The sequence below is a fragment of the Sebastes fasciatus genome, chromosome 3 (genome assembly GCF_043250625.1).
Source record: "Sebastes fasciatus isolate fSebFas1 chromosome 3, fSebFas1.pri, whole genome shotgun sequence".
Taxonomy (NCBI): Eukaryota; Metazoa; Chordata; class Actinopteri; order Perciformes; family Sebastidae; genus Sebastes; species Sebastes fasciatus.
This window is the reverse complement of record NC_133797.1, coordinates 40662829-40683415: the sequence shown is the minus strand read 5'-3', so window position 1 is coordinate 40683415 and position 20587 is coordinate 40662829. Positions and strand designations below refer to the sequence as shown.

The 20587-nt window shown below is 45.0% G+C and overlaps 1 protein-coding gene and 1 long non-coding RNA gene across 10 annotated transcripts in view; both read right to left on the bottom strand.

Moving 5' to 3' along the window:
- Positions 1-20587, bottom strand: part of nacc1b (nucleus accumbens associated 1, BEN and BTB (POZ) domain containing b) — a 303884-nt gene that overhangs the window by 264982 nt on the left and 18315 nt on the right. For 4 of the 9 annotated variants that reach the window (XM_074631185.1, XM_074631192.1, XM_074631187.1 and 1 more), the window contains exons 6-10: positions 18117-18435; positions 17114-17211; positions 15866-16894; positions 14559-15797; positions 2797-14495 (exon numbers count right to left, since the gene is read on the bottom strand). In XM_074631185.1, coding sequence (XP_074487286.1) covers positions 16563-16894; positions 17114-17211; positions 18117-18435 — 749 coding nt within the window. In that variant the 3' untranslated portion in view covers positions 2797-14495; positions 14559-15797; positions 15866-16562. Of the gene's footprint in view, positions 1-2796; positions 14496-14558; positions 15798-15865; positions 16895-17113; positions 17212-18116; positions 18436-20587 lie in introns of those variants that run through there. The other 5 variants (XM_074631193.1, XM_074631194.1, XM_074631186.1 and 2 more) reach the window with 4 other exon arrangements.
- The window catches only part of LOC141765178 (uncharacterized), a 33188-nt gene continuing 15397 nt past the window's right edge, over positions 2797-20587 (bottom strand). The window contains exon 2 of the long non-coding RNA XR_012593399.1: positions 2797-9031. This is a non-coding gene — a long non-coding RNA (uncharacterized LOC141765178). The remainder of the gene's footprint in view (positions 9032-20587) is intronic.

Sequence of the window (20587 nt, the reverse complement as noted above, 5' to 3'; positions counted from 1 at the left end):
CGACACCAGAGACAAGGAAGAGAAGGAATAAAAAATAGTCATTCACGGTTGCTGTATGATCATATGTAAGCCCCACCCTCCCCCCCACCCGACCCCCGGTCTGTAGCATAAATCTGAGGTAAGACTGTGTTGACGTGGACTCTCGGCTTGCGTCCCGTTTCTGTAAAAACCCTGCGCTTGTATGCATTCAAAGGGTCCCGGGAGCAGCTCTGCTGAGGCTCCCGGGTTTGTTCCTGAAAAACAAAAAAACGACAGTATGTACCTGCTTTGTAACGGCAGCCACAGCAGTTCAGAAGCTGCTCGCAGCGCTGAGATATCTGTGGGCATTAAGGTCTGCTATGGCTGAGAGCTCCCGAGGTAAACTGGTACTTTGTTTGTTTTGTTTTTAAACTGCATCAGTGACACGAAGACGCACACACACGTCCTGCAACAGCGTCTGCAGGTGTGTGTGCGAGCTTCTGCGTCTCAGAGGTTTGCCCGTTTTGTATTCATTTATACATATACAGTATATATATATATATATATATATATATAGATATTTGTGAGTGTGTGTTGTCTCTGGTGTGTGGGGAGTTTGGGTAAAGAGCGGAGTAAATGTTTCTGGATAGAAGACTACAGACGGCAGGAAAAAGAGACGCGCGGAGCTTGAGGAGCGCGAAGGGTTAGGGAGGGGGGGGAAGGTCGCGGCGAGGGGCTGATGAGGTCAGGCTGCAGCGCCGAGGAAGATGAGGAGGCGGAAGGCGGCTGAGCAGAGAGGAAGGGGGATGGAGAGGGAGAGATAAACGATGAGGATTCAAACCTCATGGAACACGAATCTTGATTCAGAAAGAGTCTCGCGTCCACTTCCCTCGCTCCTCAAGTTTTAGCCAGTTTTTGCACACTTAACGACACGACTCCCGACGTTCCTCCAGATGTTTCAGCAGGGTCCCTACACAAGAAAAATCCACCCTCTGTTTCCAAAAGTTGAATCTGGTATCAAGTGTTAACATGAGTGACTGGATGGTGAACACTGTGGAGCGTTACACTGCTAAGAGCCACATCAGGAGCTGGTGGAGACCAAACACAGAGATAAAAAGGTGAACATTGGACTTCATCAGGTGGCCAGAATGAATGCTCATATTTCTCTGTGTTTGTGCCCCCAAGAGGCCAAAAGATAAGCAAAAGCAGCTCTAACGGACACCAGGGCTTGGAAACACTGAGGTTTCTTACAGCGGGGTTTGAGGGTGGATTTTTCTTTTAACACGTCGACTGGATTCAAACATCAAACATTTTTCCATGCAATAAATGTGACAGTGCAAAGTCAAACCCAACAAGCATTCTGATGGAAATGAGAGTTGAAAGGACATTTAAGTCGTCCGTCTTTGCTTCTTTCATTGATTTGGAAATCAGACGTCATACATCTGATCTGAGATCATACTCGCCAACCTTGAGATTTCTAAATCAAAATGGGGGGGGGGGTCCCCCTCCAGAAAAACTTGAGTTTCAGAGTTTCCTGCATTCTGGTGACTTTAAAACTAATCAATAATATTAATACTTTCAATTTTGAGGAAAGAATAGCTACAGAATAATCCGTCATCAGTTTCCATTCATTAATTTTTTGCCCCTCCTTGAGCATTTCTTTCTCTTAATACTCTCCATTTCTTTCTCCGTCTCTCACTCACTGAAGGTCCTTTCAGACACAACGCGTCGATGGCACCACTGTGCTCTGAAACTCATTATTTCTAATGGCTTGCGTCACACCACAACGACTTCTCGCCCGACAACGCTGTGTCGCGAGCATCTCTTCCACCGGGAAACAACATTTGGTGTAGCTGTATTGTCGTCCGGGTGGAAACAGTAGAGCTTATACACGCTGTAAAGAGCCAGAAACAGCTTGAGATAACGAAAAAAAGGTGTGAGAATTTGTCATAAATCAGGAGAAATCCGGGAGAATTGTGACCCCGGGAGGAAAATTTAAAAAACGTGAGTCTCCCGGGAACATCTGGAGGGTTGGCGAGTATGAATCTGCCTGATTATCATGATTATCATCAGTCCAAAGCTGTTTTCTAAGGAGGATTAGTGTCGGCGGCGTGTCGTGTCGTCACACTGAACGTGTTGTGCTTCTTCAGATTGACTCTAAACCATCAGATGCTTGCTGAGGGATTTTTCTGGGATTCTTTTTTTAAGAAAAAAAACAGACCTAGAAATGATTTAAATTCAGTTCATTGTCATTTCCAGATGTGTGCAGGAACCCGTCTGAACTCCGACCTTCAGCCATCGACTGGGAACCCCTCACCCACCTCAACTCTCCCCCATCCTCCCCCATGCAGAGAGGTTGCACAGTCTACTATGCTCCCACCTCCCACCTGGAGGGAGACGGGTCGATTGGGCACATCATCATCATCATCATCATCATTTTTACAGTAAACAACAAAATGTCGTAAATAGAGAGAAGAGAAAACATACAAAATAAAAAAGGGAATAATAGTACAAAAAGATAAAAACAACAAAAATAAGGAACTTACAAAAAGAACCCTCACATTACATCTCGACCCCCCCTCCCGCCCCCACAAACAAAAGTCCCACGTCTGACACCAGCATCCGACCCACAGACAGGAAGTGACATAGTGAGCGTGCTCAGAAAGGTGCAGAGGGCTTCAGGCTCTCCGGGACAGACGAGCGCTCGCCCAAAGGTGCTTTTTATTTTTTTTTAAGATTATTCCACTCGTCACTTTTAGTTCCCGTCTGTGGGTCGGCGGCCGAGGCGGCGGAGGTCGGGAGGCGTGGACGGACGAGTCAAAAACAGCTGCGGTGCTCTTTTTCTTTTGGAAAAGTCATGTCAGCAACTTTCAATCTACTGACAACTTCTTATTTGGCATCTTGGCCCACATGCGGTGGACGTTTTGGCGAGTTTGCGTCTTGTGTCGGATTTTGTAAAAAACAATGAGCAGCAGAAACCTCCGGCGGTCCGCTGTTAAGGTGCTCGGTTGAATACAGTGATCGAGACTCTTTCATTACAATCGTAGCTTGTGTAGGATCACTGCCTCTTGGGATATCGCCCTCTGGTGGCGTTTGGCAGCTTACTGCAGCCGCTGAGCCCCCCCCCCCCCACGTCTCTGAGCTGCAGTAGCTGCTCGTCGCCACCAGGCGGCGTCTAAACATATAAAACATTCAAGCAGCAGTAGCTTATTCTTTGTGGAGAAGCTGGTTGAGAACCAGGTCAAGTAAACTTACTTTTGGTCGATTTCTAATGGAAGTTTATGCAAACTTGGCTAAGAAATGTATTTTATATCGTCACAAGACAACGGAGAGTTGGATTTTATCCATGAAGATTATTTGAAACAGACATTCAGACTTGTAGCCTTAAAATGATGTGAGCCCGACAGTTTTTTGTTTGCCTCGACAGTCCGTCCGTCCATCGGTCCGTCCCCGACCCCGCCCCGACAAACAGCTGCAGTACAGTAAAAACCAAACATCTGGTCCAGCATTAAAACCTAAAACCTCAACCCTCCCGTCCGCAGCACCTCAGTCTCAGTCATACAACAATCGCAATGCAAAAATATGTGGTTCTCTTTCTCTAAACTATTTTACAGCTAACCATGTCTCCACTTGCTTTCTTTTTTTAGCTTTTTTTTTTTAAAATTTTTTTACACAACTTGGCAACTCTACGTACAGGTGTTAATGTTGAAGTATTAGTAGTAGCATCTTGTCTTAAAATAACTTTCAAAAGGACTACAGTACGCTAGCTCAAATGTAGAAAACATAAACACAACAGAAAATGTAAAAAGAAAAGAAAACGTGTACAAAGCTTTTCTAAAAGCGCGACCGAACTCGTATCGCTTTGGAGAAAAATTATATAGAAAAAAAAATAAAAACGTCTGCTCTGGCCCCGCTCAACCTTTAGTCGGAAAACTGTGCTCAGGCGTAGCTGCCCTACGAAGGTCAACGGTCACAGTTTTCCTGTGATATACATGGGCTGGCCAAGTTTCAGTCTTTGCTCTTCGTAGGGCAGACGAGTGTTCAAAACTTCGTTATGAGAATCATTCTCTTCCTCTCGTCTCAGCAGCAGCTCAGCTACCGACTCGTAACATCTTCCTCCAAACCAAAGAGGAAATAAAACACAGACAGATATTAAAGAAGATATCCCTTTTGCTGTGCTCGTTTGAAGTACGCTGAATTTCTCTACAAATTTCTCTGGATGTGGAATCCGGTTCGAACCCCACCCCCGCGTCGACATCCCGAGGCCCCCAGGAGAACAGGCCGAGCACCGACAGACAAGAAGCTTCAACCCTCGACAATCACAACTTCTACATTCGTTTTCTTTTCAAAATCTTGCACAGTGACAGAAATGAATCCTCAAAATGACAAAACCTCCAACTTCTATCTTGATTTCTTGCCCGTTTTAGACGATTAAAGCCCACGTTGAGACTGTAAAAACAACACTAGGGGTCTAATACGACTACGACAGTGTAGGGATGTCACGAGAACCGAGTTGATACTTTGGTACCAAGTCGATGCCAAAATTGTGAAAACGTGACGGTACTTGTTTCTACGGTATGTACTGTAAGTACCAGGGATCAGAAAACGTTTAATGCTACATTGAGAGTTGGTAACGTTAGCTGTTAGCAGCCGGTGAGCAGCAAATAACGGAGCAAAGAGTTAACACACGGAGGTTGCATTGAGTGCATTAGGATGCATTCAAGCTCTATTCAGTAAAAATGCCCCAGACTAAACTAACGTTATCATGATGTGTTCAAATGAATCTTGTAAAATTTAGTTTTTGGTGAGAAATAAACTTGAGGCGGATCATCAGGAATTAATAATAAATAAGCAAACATCTGTATGCAAACGGTAATAAAGCAGTTTATATTGAAATGTATTGGATTTACTTTGTTTTTTTACGGTGGTATCGAGCATCGTGATATTTCACTGGAATCGATATCGACTACTAAATTTGTGGTATCGTGACATCCCTAATACAGTGGTTCCCTACCTGTGGCTTCTCTACATCGGATTTGCAAGATCTAGATGATAAAACTAAATTCTGAAGCGTAAAATGTCCAACTCAGTTTCCCTAAGCTCAAGGGAATGTCTTCAAATTGCTCGTCTTGTTCGACCACCCATATTCAATTCATTATAATAAAAGACTTAAGAAAACAGTTATCAAAAATCCAATTAATATTCAGTCCCTCAACTGATCCTTTCAGCTCTGGCGAACTTTTTGAAATTATTATTATTATTAGGGTAGTCAAAGTGAACGCGATAATAACACGTTAACGCAGATTAGTTTTAACGGCACTAATTTCTTTAAAGCATTAATGCAATTTCCGGTTGTAGCGGTCTGTAGCTAGAGTGAAGATACTGGTATCATATGAAACTAGAAAACCTGATGAATCCATCGGTACCAACCAGGTCAGACTAGCTGGTCATGAAGGAGTTAAATAACGCTACAAACTTACACTAAATTTTGGGCGAGGAAAAACTGTCATGTCCATTTGTCATGGGGTCCCTTGACCTCTGACCTCCAGATGTGTGAATGTAAATGGGTTCTATGGGTACCCACGAGTCTCCCCTTTACAGACATGCCCATGTTGTTTGCCATGTTATGATTGGAGCATATTGTTTTATGCTAAATGCAGTACCTGTGAGGGTTTCTGGACAATATGTCATTTTATTTTACGTTAATTTACTTCCAATAATAAATATATACATACATTTGCATAAAGCAGCATATTTGTCCACTCCCATGTTGATAAGAGGATTAAATATTTCCCTTTAAGGTGCATTTTGAACAGATAAAAAAATGTAAATATTGGAATGGATTGACAGCCCTAATTATTATTATTATTAAAACAACGAATGTGAGAAGGCAACATTAGGTTTGATTATGATGGATTCATGCATTTGGACTTTGTATTGAGTCACAAGCACAGAAGGTTGGGAACCACTGCTACTAAACGTGATGTATATCCTCACTACACCGAGCGCACTGCCAGCTCACAAATCCATTGTCTTTCTGTCCTGACCTCCGATTGTTGACTACGGATGGTGTTCAGTATATAAACACACACACACACACTGACAACAGCTGGGCAAAGTCGCCTTTCTGCCATCGAGGCCAAATCACCTCCACACAGTTTGCAGCTCAAACGTCTTCACATTATCATATCGCAGTGCTTCAAAAGGGGACAGCGGGGGGGTAGAAAAGTTCAGCCAAATGGACATAAAAAGATAGTTTAGTGCAATTTCAACTTCAGAGCTTCGTCTTTTCCTTGTTCTTAAAGTTTCAGAAGCTTCATCTGGATCTCCCCGTTACATCGTTACATCGTTGGATCGACGGGTGCTCGTCTTGCAGGGGTCGTCTTTTGGGGGATTTAGCGTTTTATTCATTCAGCCCACGACCCCAAAACGCCACGCTACAGAAATAAACAAGCACCCAGGTATTTATCTTGGTGGCACAGGGCCAGAGAGAGACCATCGCCACCTCCCTCCTCCTCCTCCTCCTCCTCCTCCTCCTCCTCTCCGTCATTAGCCTCTCTCTCTCTCTCGTCTCTTTGTCTGGATTGTGGCTTCGCTCATGTGACGGCAGACTGCCGCAATGCCTCATCTGTCCTGGGAGATTCTTAACAAACATCTCCTCCTCAGGAAGAACAGCACCAGCACCACCTCCTCCTCCTCCTCCTCCTCCTCTTCTCACTGCTCAAGTCTAGGATGATTATAATTATTCTTTTTAAGCCCACTTGGTCACTTGGTTTAACAGTCTGGTCGATATTCAGCCTCATGATTGTGCCTGCGTGTCTCTCACACAGACTTTTCCTCTCATCGATCGTGTGATTATTATTATTGTTAATAATAAAAAGGTGCAGTAAAAAAACACAAATAAAACGTCCCGTGAGAGAGGGAGAGAGAGAGAGAGAGAGAGAGAGAGAGAGAGAGGGAGAGAGGGAGAGAGAGAGAGAGAGAGAGAGAGAGGGAGGGAGAAAGAGAGAGAGAGGGAGGGAGAGAGAGAGAGAGAGGGAGAGAGAGAGAGAGAGAGAGAGGGAGGGAGAGCGAGAGAGAGAGGGGTGGGCAGCACTGGTCAGATGTAACTCCATTCATCTGCATATTTGCATTCAAATAGCTCACGTATGTGTGCACACACACACACACACACACCGCAACATATTTGGCAGCCCCATCTGTTGTTGTTGTTGTTGTAGACGGCAAACACTCACTCACACACATGCAGGGATGCAGATCTATACGGGTGAGAGTTTGGCAGAGATTTGCATTCTATGAAGGAAATGGAGTCGACACAGAAACGAAGGAGCAGCGGTGGAGAGAAAACGATGGTTTACGTAATGAAGCACTGGGGACCGACACTATTTAGCTCCTTCCTCTGTGTGTGTGTGTGTGATGAGAGAGAGAGAGAGAGAGAGAGAGAGAGAGAGAGAGAGAGAGAGAGAGAGAGAGAGAGAGAGAGAGAGAGAGAGAGAGAGAGAGAGAGATATGTATACATAAAGAGATGTAAACAAAGAAACACAGAGAGAGGGAGAGAGAGACAGGCGAGGACAGAGAGAGAGGGAGGGAAGACGAGGACATGTGAGGGGAAATCAAGGAGAGGAAGGAGGTTAAAAAAGTGTCCTGGCCGCCGCCGTCTTCTGTCTTCTGGACGTTTAGAGACGGGATGTTTAGGCGATACTCGTGATCTGATTTCAATGATTTGAATGTGAAAAGAAAACACGCTGGTCCAGGATCAGCAGAGGTGAAGCCGTGATGGACGCTGAAACACTTCGATACAGTCTGTATGTACGGCTCACATGTAAAGACTCTGCAGATGTGTGAGGGGGAAAAAGAAAAGGTATGGCGCTCTGCGAGGCAGACAAAAACAAACAGCCACTCATCTCAACCTCTCCGCACATACCACCCACACACACACACACACACGTATCTAGAGAGACCTTCCTTGCAGAGCCGAGCACCCAAACCACCCACACACACACACACACTGTGACAGACATGCGCAGTCGCCGCGTGAAGCCAGACACACACGTATGCAGCACATAGATCGAGACGCAGCAGCGGCAGCAGCAGACCCAGCCAGCCTGGCATAGGCATGCGCATTACACACACACACACACACACACACACACACACTGTACCGCTGTCAAAAGCTCTTTGGAGTGAGGAGGCAGACATTAACATGCCATAAATGGAGATGGAGGGAAGCGAGTGGGGAGGGAGGAAAAAACTGCATACATACATTAATATGCACACACACACACATTAAAAACACACCCACGCATTGTTTGCACACACACACACACAAAGCCTTTTACAAACAGCGCCCAAACCCGCCACACACACACACACACAAAACACTCACACTTGTGTACACACTAGTATGCATGCATGCATTCACACCAAATCATCTGAGCGTCCCAGCCAACACCCCCCTCCTCTTCCTCCCTCCTCTTCCTCCCCTCCTCCTTCATCCCTCCTCTCTAGGGAGGCTCACACTGTCCTCTTCTTCCCTCTCGATCTCTCTCTGAATTTGTTTCTCATTTAAGGCGGCGGTTTTAAACAAAGCATCGGAATAAAAAGATTCTTTTAAAAAAAGGAAACAAACCAGAAATGTGCAAACTGTCTCCCCCTCCCCCATCCCTTCTTTTTGTTTCTTTCTCTCTCTCTCTCTCCCTCATGCTTCTTCGTCTCTGTCCTCAGTTATTGAACCCGGTTTTAAGGCTGCATCCACATTAATACGTTTTCATTTAAAAACAGCGTTTCTCCGTACACACAAGCGTTTTAGAAATAATCTCCGTCCACACGAACACGCCTGAAAACCAGGGCTGTAGAAGTTACGCTAAAGCCACTAATTTCTTTAACGCAATCGATCTTTCGGAGGTTGTAGCGGGCTCAGTTTTAAAGCTAGAGTGAAGATCCTGGCATCATATGAAACTAAAGAACCTGATGAATCCATCGGTACCGACCATGTCATACTAGCTTTTCAGGAAAGAGGATAAATAACGCTCCAAACTTACGCTAAATTTTAGTGAGGAAAAACTGTCATGACCTCCAGATATGTGAATGAATGTAAATGGGTTCTATGGGTACCCACGAGTCTCCCCTTTACAGACATGCCCACTTTATGATAATCACATGCAGTTTTGGGGCAAGTCATAGTCAAGTCAGCACACTGACACACTGACAGCTGTTGTTGCCTGTTGGGCTGCAGTTTGCCATGTTATGATTGGAGCATATTGTTTTATGCTAAATGCAGTACCTGTGAGGGTTTCTGGATCAATATCTGTCATTGATTTGTGTTGTTAATTGATTTCCAATAATAAATATATTCATACATTTGCATAAAGCAGCATATTTGTGAACTCTCATGTTGATAAGAGGATTAAATACTTGACAAATCTCCCTTTAAGGTGCATTTTGAACAGATTAATAAAATGTAAAATAAATATCCTAATGGATTGACAGCATATCATATCACATGCAACGTTTGTAATTCGCTATCCATGTTGAATTAACCACTTGTAGTCGCACGGTAATCACAGCTGATGTGGTTTGTTTTCGTCCGGAATAGAGATAAATCTACAACGATTATTCAATTAGTTGTCAACTATTGAATTAATAATTTTGATAATCGGTTTGAGTATTTTTTTCTCTCTGATTCCAGCTTCTTAAATGTGAATATTTTCTGGTTTCTTTCCTCCTCTATATGACAGTAAGTTGTGGACCAAACACGACATTTGAGGACCTCATCTTGGGCTCTGGGAAAAACTGATTAACATGTTTTCACCATTTTCGGACATTTTTTAAAGACAACAACTAATTGATTAATCGAGAAAATAAATGACAGATTAATCGACAATGACAATAGTCGTCAGCCCTAGTCTGGAAACGGGTCACATGACGGGGGCGTGACGAATCAGGGAAGGACACGGCGTGAGAATAAAACCCAATGAAGAAGCGAACGCTGGCGTCTGCGCCATTGTTTCGTCTCCACAGTTCTGCTCGTCCAGATTAAAACGCAACCCCGGAGTTTTCAAACTAAAATGGGGTCAGCGTCTCTGCTTTAGTGGTTCTAAAACGCCGCAGTAGTGCAAACGCTAACAAAACGTATCAGTGTGGATGTAGCCAAAGTCTCCACAGATCGTACCGTGTGCTCCAGAACAGAGGGAGGAGGCGGGGGTTTACCTCCCACCTCCTGACTGCAGGACCTTTAGGTGCTCGTCTCAGGACCACGGGTTCTTTGACTCATAGCCTCATTGATAAAGAAATAATAAAAAGAAACTTGATATACATGTAAATATATATATAAAAAAACAAATAGTCACGTAAACATCTTTCCTCAAAAGCCAGGCTGTAAAAATCTTTTTTTTATAACACTGGTCTATAAAACTGGTTGAGTTCATGCCGGGTTAGACGACGCCTCAGAGGCTGTTTTTGGTTCTTCTCCGGGGGGATGGGGGCGTTTCGGTGTTTCGTTTAAGTGGCGGTTTAACGACAGACCCTTCACCTTGAGGATCTGTGTGTGTGTGTGTGTGTGTGTGTGTGTGTGCGTGCGTGTAGCCGTCCAAACATCGATATAAACCTGTGACAGTGACACTGAACAGTTCACCGCAGCATTTCTGTCGCCACGCTGGCAATAAGGTGCTTGAGGTTTCTTCTCATTTAAAAAAAAAAAAAAAAAAAGGAATAAAAAAACACCAAATATGCATAAAAAAATATGAATGTTAATGTCTAGTTTACAACAAAATAAATCTATGATATGTCGTCATTTTTTTGTTTTGGGTTTTAAAGTGTTAGTCAAGATTATCACGCTTAAAAAAAACTAAAACATTTTGATACGATATGTTTTTTTTCGTTACTGGGAGTTTCGCAGCAGGAGTTATCCAATGTACCATTAAGTCGCCAATCCTGGCAGATATGTACATTAAACACACAGGAATAGATATATTACTAAATGTGGATGTAACAGCTGGATTATCCTTCAAATTAAACACTCAACGCGTTCCCTTTTTAACTGTGATGGTGGCTGCTTTGACTCTTAAAGGCATTCTGCTGCCCCCTACGGTCCAGACGTCACATCTCATTTCAAAAGCAACACATCTGATAGAACCACAAACCGAACCAGAGTGATTTTAGTTTGGTCTTCACGAGACGAAACAACGCAGGAATCTGAGGGTCAGTCCGAACAACACAGGATATGAATCTGCTTTTCCAAAAACGTCTCCAGACTTGTAAACAAATCAGAACTTTAAATATCATTCAAGACTAAAGCGCTGCTTCCAATCCGTCATAGAGAAAACTCAGCGAGAGCTCCAGAGTGAAACTTAGTGCCACTTCATATTTCTTTGTTTCCGTATCACAAGAGATTTATAATAAATAAAAGACCTTTTTTAGAGTTAAATCAAGTTTTAATGTACCTGCTTAAAACTACTGTTGGTGCGTAATCAACTTCTTAATAACGTACGGTAAATTAGTAGATCAAATACCTCGTTATCGACGTTGTAGGGTTGACTATGTGGTGCTTTTACAGAATATTTACACAATGAGATTGTTGATAAATCATCATCAGTAATGTGGATATAAAGACAAATAATAGAACAGCTAGAACGGTCAGGTACGTTAATATAATGATATCACTGTCATGTAAAGTTGCCTTTAAAAACAGGAAAAGGATTCGTTATCGATGCTGGGACTGAAACAGTGGGACCGGTGCATCCCTCCCTTTCCTCAGCACTCGGTGAATCCGACCAGCTCTCATCACGGACGCCAATTCCGGCTCATTTCCTGAGTAAAAAAATCAAGTATTGGTCTGCAGCCCTCTTGTCTTGTCTTCTATTGAGTCATAACCATCAATCAGTCATTTATTCCCAGCTGAGCTCATAAAATTCAGTTCCGGCATTAATATCAACATCCCTGTACGAAAATTAAAAACTGATTAGTGAGATAATTAGAGAGATTAAATCTAAACTGACTTCATAACAGTCGTCATCTGTTCCGGTTCTCAGTCTTAACTTGTCCATGTTTAAACTCAATGAGTGAGTCTGTCTCACTTCGCTGTGACGCAATAAGACACCTTTAGTGTCCCGGGTTTAATTAACACAAATCAGTCGACTTCGTGGGCCTAAAAGAATGATCTGAAATTAGTTTGAATCGATTACGTTGGAGAGAAACTGCAAACTGAAGGGCTGCACATCTGTTTAACACATGAAACAGCACATCCAGTTGGCTCAGCACTTCATGTTAGTCACACTACTGCTCTCATCAGTCCTGTGATTCCTGCTGACTGATGTGTCGCCTTTTCTACTGATTGTCTGGGACTGATCTTATGATTGAAAGCCCGAGGTCAAACGAGGATCTGAATATCCACGGTGTTATTGAGGACTGAAATATCAGTGGCACTAACATCATAAAGAGGTTCACCTGGAGCTCCTACAGTAGTCACCCTCAGACTGAACACGAGCAAAGCACACAGCTGGATTCTCGTCGATTCTCGAGGTCACTTCTTCTAAAAAGGAAGAAAAAAGATCCTGTTCTTTTTTCCCTCTGACAGCTACCATTTAGCCACGCCACTTCTCAAAGGCGAGTATGACTCTCAGGGTTGTTTCTATGCCTACTTTTTGTCTGCGATTTCCATTCTTTAGCAGCTTTCTTTATAATTCTAAATACCTCACAGGAAGCCAGGAAATTAACCGTCAAACCAACAAACTTTCAGCCAGTACAGAGACAGCTAACCTCTTCCATCTCCACCTCCATCAGATCTAAAGCCTGTACTACGGAGCAGGGTTCAGGGTTAGCGAGGTGACTTCTGGAACGTAACCTGCTCCGGAGCAGGTTACGTTCCAGATAAGAGATCAACTCGTATAAAAGTACCGCCTACTGACCAATCAGAGCCCAGTGAGCAGATCGTATGATAATATTACACACATATGAAGAAGTTACCGTCATAACCCAGACTAAAAACAACAGTCTAAACTGACAGATGCACGAAGGACATCTGGATGGTTATGTTTTTTGACCGGCGTTGGTTTGTTTGTCCGTTAGCAGGATTACTCCAAAAGTCTGAGATGGATTTGAATTAATTGTTTTGGAGGGGTCGGGTGCGTCACAATGAACAATCCATTCGATTTTGGTGACGATCCAGATTCAGGAATTCTTTTTAGGACTCCGATCAGCCAGAACATTAAGACCTCTGGGTATAACACATGCGCAGTGTAACTGATGACGCTTTGATGACGCATGACCCCGCCTCTTTCCTTCAGAGAGAGAGCATTAAACTCTGTGAAATTACAGTCGAGTTCGACCGAAGCACACTTGGCGATTGTTGGAAAGAGTAACGAGAGCTGATCTCAACATAAACACAAATACACGTGGATGATGGTGCAAGCTGAACGGAGATGGGGGGGCAATCGGGAACCGTGGCGTTCTCCGAGTGCCGTTCTAGTGTTATATTTATTTTTTTACTTGCTCAGTGTGTTTCACACCACCACCACCGGAGACGAGGACGCAGCTAAAAGGAGGATGAAATACTCATAAACGCCACGTTGTTGTCAAAGGCCACAAAGAAGTGTAATTAACTCATCCATCGCACTTCTGAAAGTTATTTATACATCACCCATCTAGACGACTATATCTGACTTTCGAGTATTCCGTCTGTCTGTCTGTTAATTTACACATTCACACATCGGGAGTTTCTTCTTTTGCCAGCTGTCCTTCCTGCGTTTGGCAGCTTCAACTGTGTTACTTTGAGTCTGATTATGTGTTTAACTTCTTCGTATTTGTCTCATATTATAGTTTGCTCTTCCTTTGTAAAATGTGTCACTCTGCTGCCAGCACACTTGTCCATGTCTGTGATTGGTCAGATGAAACCCTGGGTTGATTTACCGAGTTGATAACCAGCGTCGTTAGCGTGATCTAGTTTGTTCGGGTTAGTTAAACCAGAGAAGACACCCTGGCAGGTACGTTGAACTCGCCTCGTAGTACAGACCTCTGCTCCGACGTAGAATCATTAAAAAACACAAAATGAATTTAAGGTGACTGCTTCCATGTGATGAACAGCAGCTCTCTCGGCTCTGCCTCGGTGTAATTCCCCTTTAATTCCCATGCTGCTCTGGTGTACTGTAGCTGATGCGGCTGACAGCGCCCAAATGCGTATTAGCGCGTGTGCGTGTGTGTGAGTGTGTGCTCACCGCAGTGATGGGTGAATGAATCGACCAAGCGTGTGTGAAAACACACCGTCTGGCCTCCCGCTCTCTCTCTCTCTCTCTCTCTCTCTCTCGCTGTGCTGCAGCGCACGCACACACACAGAGCTGTATTCCTAGCAATGCTTGAATTAGCACCTTTGTCCATGCCAGGCGAGCACGCATCCAGGCAGCAGAGCCGGAGGAAACTAACTGGCATGGCTGCGAATAGTCTCAGGGAAAACAATTTAAACATGAGCTGAAAACAAAAGAACATCAACGCCGTATCCTCGCTCACAAACACACACACTCACACACGCTCACACACACACTAAGCTCACACACTCACACACACACTAAGCTCACACACACACACACACACTAAGCTCACACACTCACACACACACTAAGCTCACAACTCGCTTTTTTCTTGACTTTCCTTCAGACGTTTAAAAAAAAAAAGGGTGATAACCAGAGATATAAATTGGATTTCAGCTTGTATTTTTTCTCATTTTTTGTTTGCATTTTTTAAAAATAAAACCACCCCTCTCTCTCTTCTTCTTCTTCTTCTCTTTCTGATACGTACAAAAACGTAGTTCGATTGTACTCATACCGCAGGAAATAACACAGTGCATTTATCACGCGCAAACTCTTTGACAATCATCGGTAACAAGTTTCCTCTCCATCAGGAGGCAAAGATCACACAAAAATTAAGAATTTATAACACAAGAAAAAGTAACTGAAATGGTCTTTTAGGGTCAAAAAGGTGGGGAGGTTGAGGGGCTTTTTTTTTTAAGTCAGATATTAGGGTGCTTTCACATCAGGGACCCGGGCCCGGATCCGAGTACACTTGTCCCCCAAAGTCCAGTTCGATTGATTAGTGTGAACGCTCCGTACCGTACTCTGGGATGATTGGTCGATCCGTGCTTGAGCACACTTTAAAAGGTGGTCTGGAGTACCAAAACACGGAAGTGGAGCGCTATTTAAAGCAAGTAACGTTAGCCATCAGCGAGTAGTTGTGAAAGGGCAGGCTTTTTTTTGCGACGCCACCGGTCTCCTCTGATCATCTGTAAACATATAATTCTGTTTCATATCTATGTCTGTATCTGCGCGCAGCATGCGCCGATCTCATCCTCTGAACCGCACGGCCGTGGGAGATACAGATACAGATACAGATGCTCAGCAGGCAGAGAGAGAGAGAGACGGGGGGACAACGTGTAAAGTCGGCCTACTTTCACATCAAACTCGGTGAAATAAGACCAAACCGGAGTTGGTGATTGTTGGAGAGACTAACGACGACGGCTTTGGTGAGTTTTATTTTGTTGTGTTTTACGATGCTCTGCCGCTAGAACAGCTGATCTCAACATAAACAAAGACACGTGGACGATGACGCAAGCGTACTCGGTTACGGAACAGCTTTACTAATGTGAAAGCTGAGCGGATACGGATCGGATCGGATCGGATGTGAAAGCGCCCTCAGTTTGACCACCACAACCGTCAGTCAGAACTCACCAGCAGCTCTCTCTAAAAGGCTGGTAGGTAGGTCAGATTCCAGGCGGAGGTCGGGGAGATCATAATAAACCATGCCAATATACATATCAATATTCATTTCAACCCCCTGACCTCGTCGGTCCCACGCTCGCTCTCAAGAGACGCTCTCAGGAGACGCTCTCAAGAGACGCTCTCAGGAGACGCTCTCAGGAGACGCTCTCATCAGACGAAATAAAGCAAAAAAACTAAATGTACAAGCTCAACCTCCTCTGACTGACAACGCTGCGGTTCGGATGCTTCGCCACGCATACATTCAATATCAAAAAACAACAGTGTTACCGGAGTTTGGGGAAGGAAATATCACTTTCTCCAAACAGGATTACCCCCCCCCACATCCCACCCCCCCGTCCCCAGGGAATGTCTGATTGACTATGGTAAGAAAAGGGACACTTTTAAAAACATAAAAAAATAAAGGCTGAAACAACTGAAAGGTTGCAGAGGGATGAAGAGGGGGGTGTGTGTGTGTGTGTGTGTGTGTGTGTGTGTGTGTGTGTGTGTGTGTGTGTGTGGAGGGGGGGGGGGGTCAACCTCTTCTCTCTGCTACCTTTCTCTCTTGTCTTTCCATCTCTCTCCACCAGAACAGGAAGGAGGGACGACCCAGAGTGAGGCATTCTGGGCCGCTGAGAGAGACAAATGTGGACAAACGAAGGAGGGGAAGCAGAACAAACTGACCGAAAGAGGTGTAACAGAAGAAATAGATCCCCAAACACATGGCGGCAAGGGGAGGAGTGTCATCACGACTACAGCGGCCACCGTTCTCTACTCACCCCCCCCCTCCACGCCAGAGAAATGGCACCCCTCCCTCCATCAATCAGTCCATCTGTCCACTCATCTATCTGTCCGTTCACTCACTCAAAACAAAGTGCTGCCGTCTCCTCCCGCCCCCTGGAGGGCGTCCGCTTGCGTGGCTCCGCCTCCCACTTCGTTATGATTGGCGGCCGCTGCCGCCGCCGCCACCGCTTCCAGCGAGGCGGGGTCAAAGCCTTGCTCCGCCCCCAGCGCGTCAGCCTCCATCTTCACGCTGTCGGCCAGGAAGGCGGAGTAGGCGTCACTGTCGGCCATCAGCAGTTTGAGCTTGGGGATCCAGCTCTTGCGGACGACGCGGCGGGCGTTGGTGCACATGTCGGCCGCGATGGCGTTCATCTCGCTCTCTTTGAAGCTCGGCGCAAAGTTCTGGCAGTAAACTGGTGAAAAAGGGGAAAAGAGAGGAAGACGATGAAAGAAACCACGGGACAAACACCAAACGCAAAAGAAGAAGAAGAGTGGAAGGAGAGGAGTCTGGAAATGTAAATTTCAAAGCTGTAAAGGGCAGCTCAGCATGCAGGCAGCTCCGAAACCTCACCGAGAAGCACCTCAGTATTTATAGTAATAAAACCTGGGTTTGTCTCTCTGTATAAACTCACATTTAACAGCATGCAGCACTCGGTTGTCCAGGGGTTTACGGCTGGGATCGTTGGTTGAAGAGCGGATGCCGGTTCCACAGCTGTTAGCCAGAGTGCTCCTGAGCAACGACAAAACAAACTATATATTAAAAAGGTACGAGGAAAATAATCTTATACAGAAATTTAAAAGGTAGCTGAAAGACGTGTTGTGGTCATGGGTGGATTAGGAGACAATGGGCCGCTGGGCACCCCAACACCTCTCCTACACAGAGGCAAGACACACAGTGCGTTTCTTTGTAGTCGCTATGCATCTTTTTGTAGTTTTGTGGGTTTCTCTGTGGTAGTTCTGTGTCTCTTTGTAGTTTTGTGTCTCTTTGTAGTCGGGTCTTTTATGGTCATTTTGTGTCTCTTTGTAGTCGGGTCTTTGTAGTCATTTTGTGTCTCTTTGTAGTCATTTTGTGTCTCTTTGTAGTCGGGTCTTTTTTGGTCATTTTGTGTCTCTTTGTAGTCGTTTTGTGTCTCTTTGTAGTCGTTTTGTGTCTCTTTGTAGTCGTTTTGTGTCCCTTTGTAGTCGGGTCTTTTTTGGTCATTTTGTGTCTCTTTGTAGTCGTTTTGTGTCTCTTTGTAGTCGTTTTGTGACTCTTTGTAGTCGGGTCTTTGCAGTCATTTTGTGTCTCTTTGTAGTCGTTTTGTGACTCTTTGTAGTCGGGTCTTTGCAGTCATTTTGTGTCTCTTTGTAGTCGTTTTGTGACTCTTTGTTGTTAGTCTATTCGAATGACATTTGGTGAAGGCCAGGGGGCCGTTCAGTAATCTAGCCGTGGCTGTGTTGCACACTGAGACACACAATCACTTCAAAATCCAAATTTTCAAACATCCGTAGACTGACAGGAGAAACTGATTCAGTTCCAGAAGTGGCCCGAGTCCTCCGGTAGTCTAGTTCACAGCCTGCAGCTGATACAGTGCTTTATTCCTCCCCACACACACAAACCAGCCGCTTGTCGGGTGAAACGCGTTGAACACTGACCTGTCAAAGAATGCGGCCAGCAGGCGTCTGAGCAGCACTTTGTGGCGTGTGCCGGCGCTGACGTGGCAGTTCATGAGCTGGGCGCGGGAGATGAACACGGAGGTGCCGCTCACCAGCTCCAGCTTCTCGGCCGGGTCACCCTCCTCGTACATCTTCGGGTGGCAGCGGTTCCCGATCTGGCTGATGAGCTCGGCGGGCAGCGACGCCAGGTCCTGCCGGGACCGCGCTCCTCTGCCCCCCCGCCCGCCGCCCGAGTCCGGGGCCAGGTCCGGAAGAGCCTCCACCCGCTCCCCGACCACTGAGGAGGGAGGATGATGGGCTAGGTATCATTTGAAAGTTTACTTTAGTAGTGAGTCTCAGAGCAGAAACCAAACCTTCCTCTGAGGAATATAAACACATAGTTTCTACAAAAAAATTACTTATTTCATTCTGAAAATGATAAATACAAAAGAGACTAGAATTTACTAAATAGTTTATCCTTAAATGATTGTTTAAAAAAAAAAAAAACATTATTGCGAATAAACAGTTAATTACACCATGTTTCTGGGGGAATACTTGATTCTGATTGGCTAGAGTGTACACATAAAAACATTTAAACACACAAAATTATTGTTATGAATACATGTAAGGGATAATGTACAGCGAGCCGGTCATTGTTGGGAAATAAACCCCGACAGGGTGATGTGGACCCTGGAGTGAAGCATCGCCCTGAAGGGGTTTATTTCATGATAATGACCCGCTAGCTGTACATTATCCCGCTTATTACACGGCTACGTACTGAAGAAATCAATAATTTGACACAAAAATGGTCCGCCAGAGTCCGACCGTCCATAGCAACGGTCTGTTATACATAGCAACGGTCTGCTATACGTAGCAACGATCTGCTATACGTAGCAACGGTCTGCTATACATAGCAACGGTCTGCTATACGTAGCAACGGTCTGCTATACGTAGCAACGGTCTGCTATACGTAGCAACGGTCTGCTATACGTAGCAACGGTCTGCTATACATAGCAACGGTCTGCTATACGTAGCAACGGTCTGCTATACATAGCAACGGTCTGCTATACGTAGCAACGGTCTGCTATACATAGCAACGGTCTGCTATACATAGCAACGGTCTGCTATACATAGCAACGGTCTGCTATACGTAGCAACGGTCTGCTATACGTAGCAACGGTCTGCTATACGTAGCAACGGTCTGCTATATGTAGCAACGGTCTGTCATACGTAGCAACGGTCTGTCATAAGTAGCAACGGTCTGTCATACGTAGCAACGGTCTGTCATACGTAGCAACGGTCTGTCATACGTAGCAACGGTCTCTTATACGTAGCAACGGTCTGTTATACGGCGCAACGGTCTGTCATACGTAGCAACGGTCTGTTATACGTAGCAACGGTCTGCTATACATAGCAACGGTCTCTTATACGTAGCAACGGTCAGTTATACGGAGCAACGGTCTGTTATACGGAGCAACGGTCTGTCATACGTCATAACGGTCTGTCATACGTAGCAACGGTCTGTCATACGTCATAACGGTCTGGCATACGTAGCAACGGTCCGTCATACGTCATAACGGTCTGGCATACGTAGCAACGGTCTGGCATACGTCATAACGGTCTGGCATACGTAGCAACGGTCTGGCATACGTCATAACGGTCTGGCATACGTAGCAACGGTCTGTCATACGTCATAACGGTCTGGCATACGTAGCAACGGTCTGTCATACGTAGCAACGGTCTGTCATACGTCATAACGGTCTGTCATACGTAGCAACGGTCTGTCATACGTCATAACGGTCTGGCATACGTAGCAACGGTCTGGCATACGTCATAACGGTCTGGCATACGTAGCAACGGTCTGTCATACGTCATAACGGTCTGTCATACGTAGCAACGGTCTGTCATACGTCATAACGGTCTGGCATACGTAGCAACGGTCTGTCATACGTCATAACGGTCTGGCATACGTAGCAACGGTCTGGCATACGTCATAACGGTCTGGCATACGTAGCAACGGTCTGGCATACGTCATAACGGTCTGGCATACGTAGCAACGGTCTGGCATACGTCATAACGGTCTGGCATACGTAGCAACGGTCTGCTATATGTAGCAATGGTCTGCTATACATAGCAACGGTCTGTTATAAAGAAATAACAGACTGTAGAACGCTGTGATTGACCAATCAGAATCGAGTATTCAACAAAGCCGTGTAATAAATGCTGATAAACAACATCTGTTGACACACAGAAGCTAAATGCTTTAACAGTAAGAAGCCTCCTAACCATGAACCCTGTTAACTTTCTCTTTATGAACTTTCCAAACTCTGAATAGAAAGAGAAACCCCTGCTCTAATTTTAAACCGTGATGTAAGTGAGATAATTCACAAGTGTATGTTGAAAAGGATTGCAGCAACAGAGGCAACCACTCTCTCACTTGGCATTGCGTGCTTTGCTTTGCCTCCACTCAT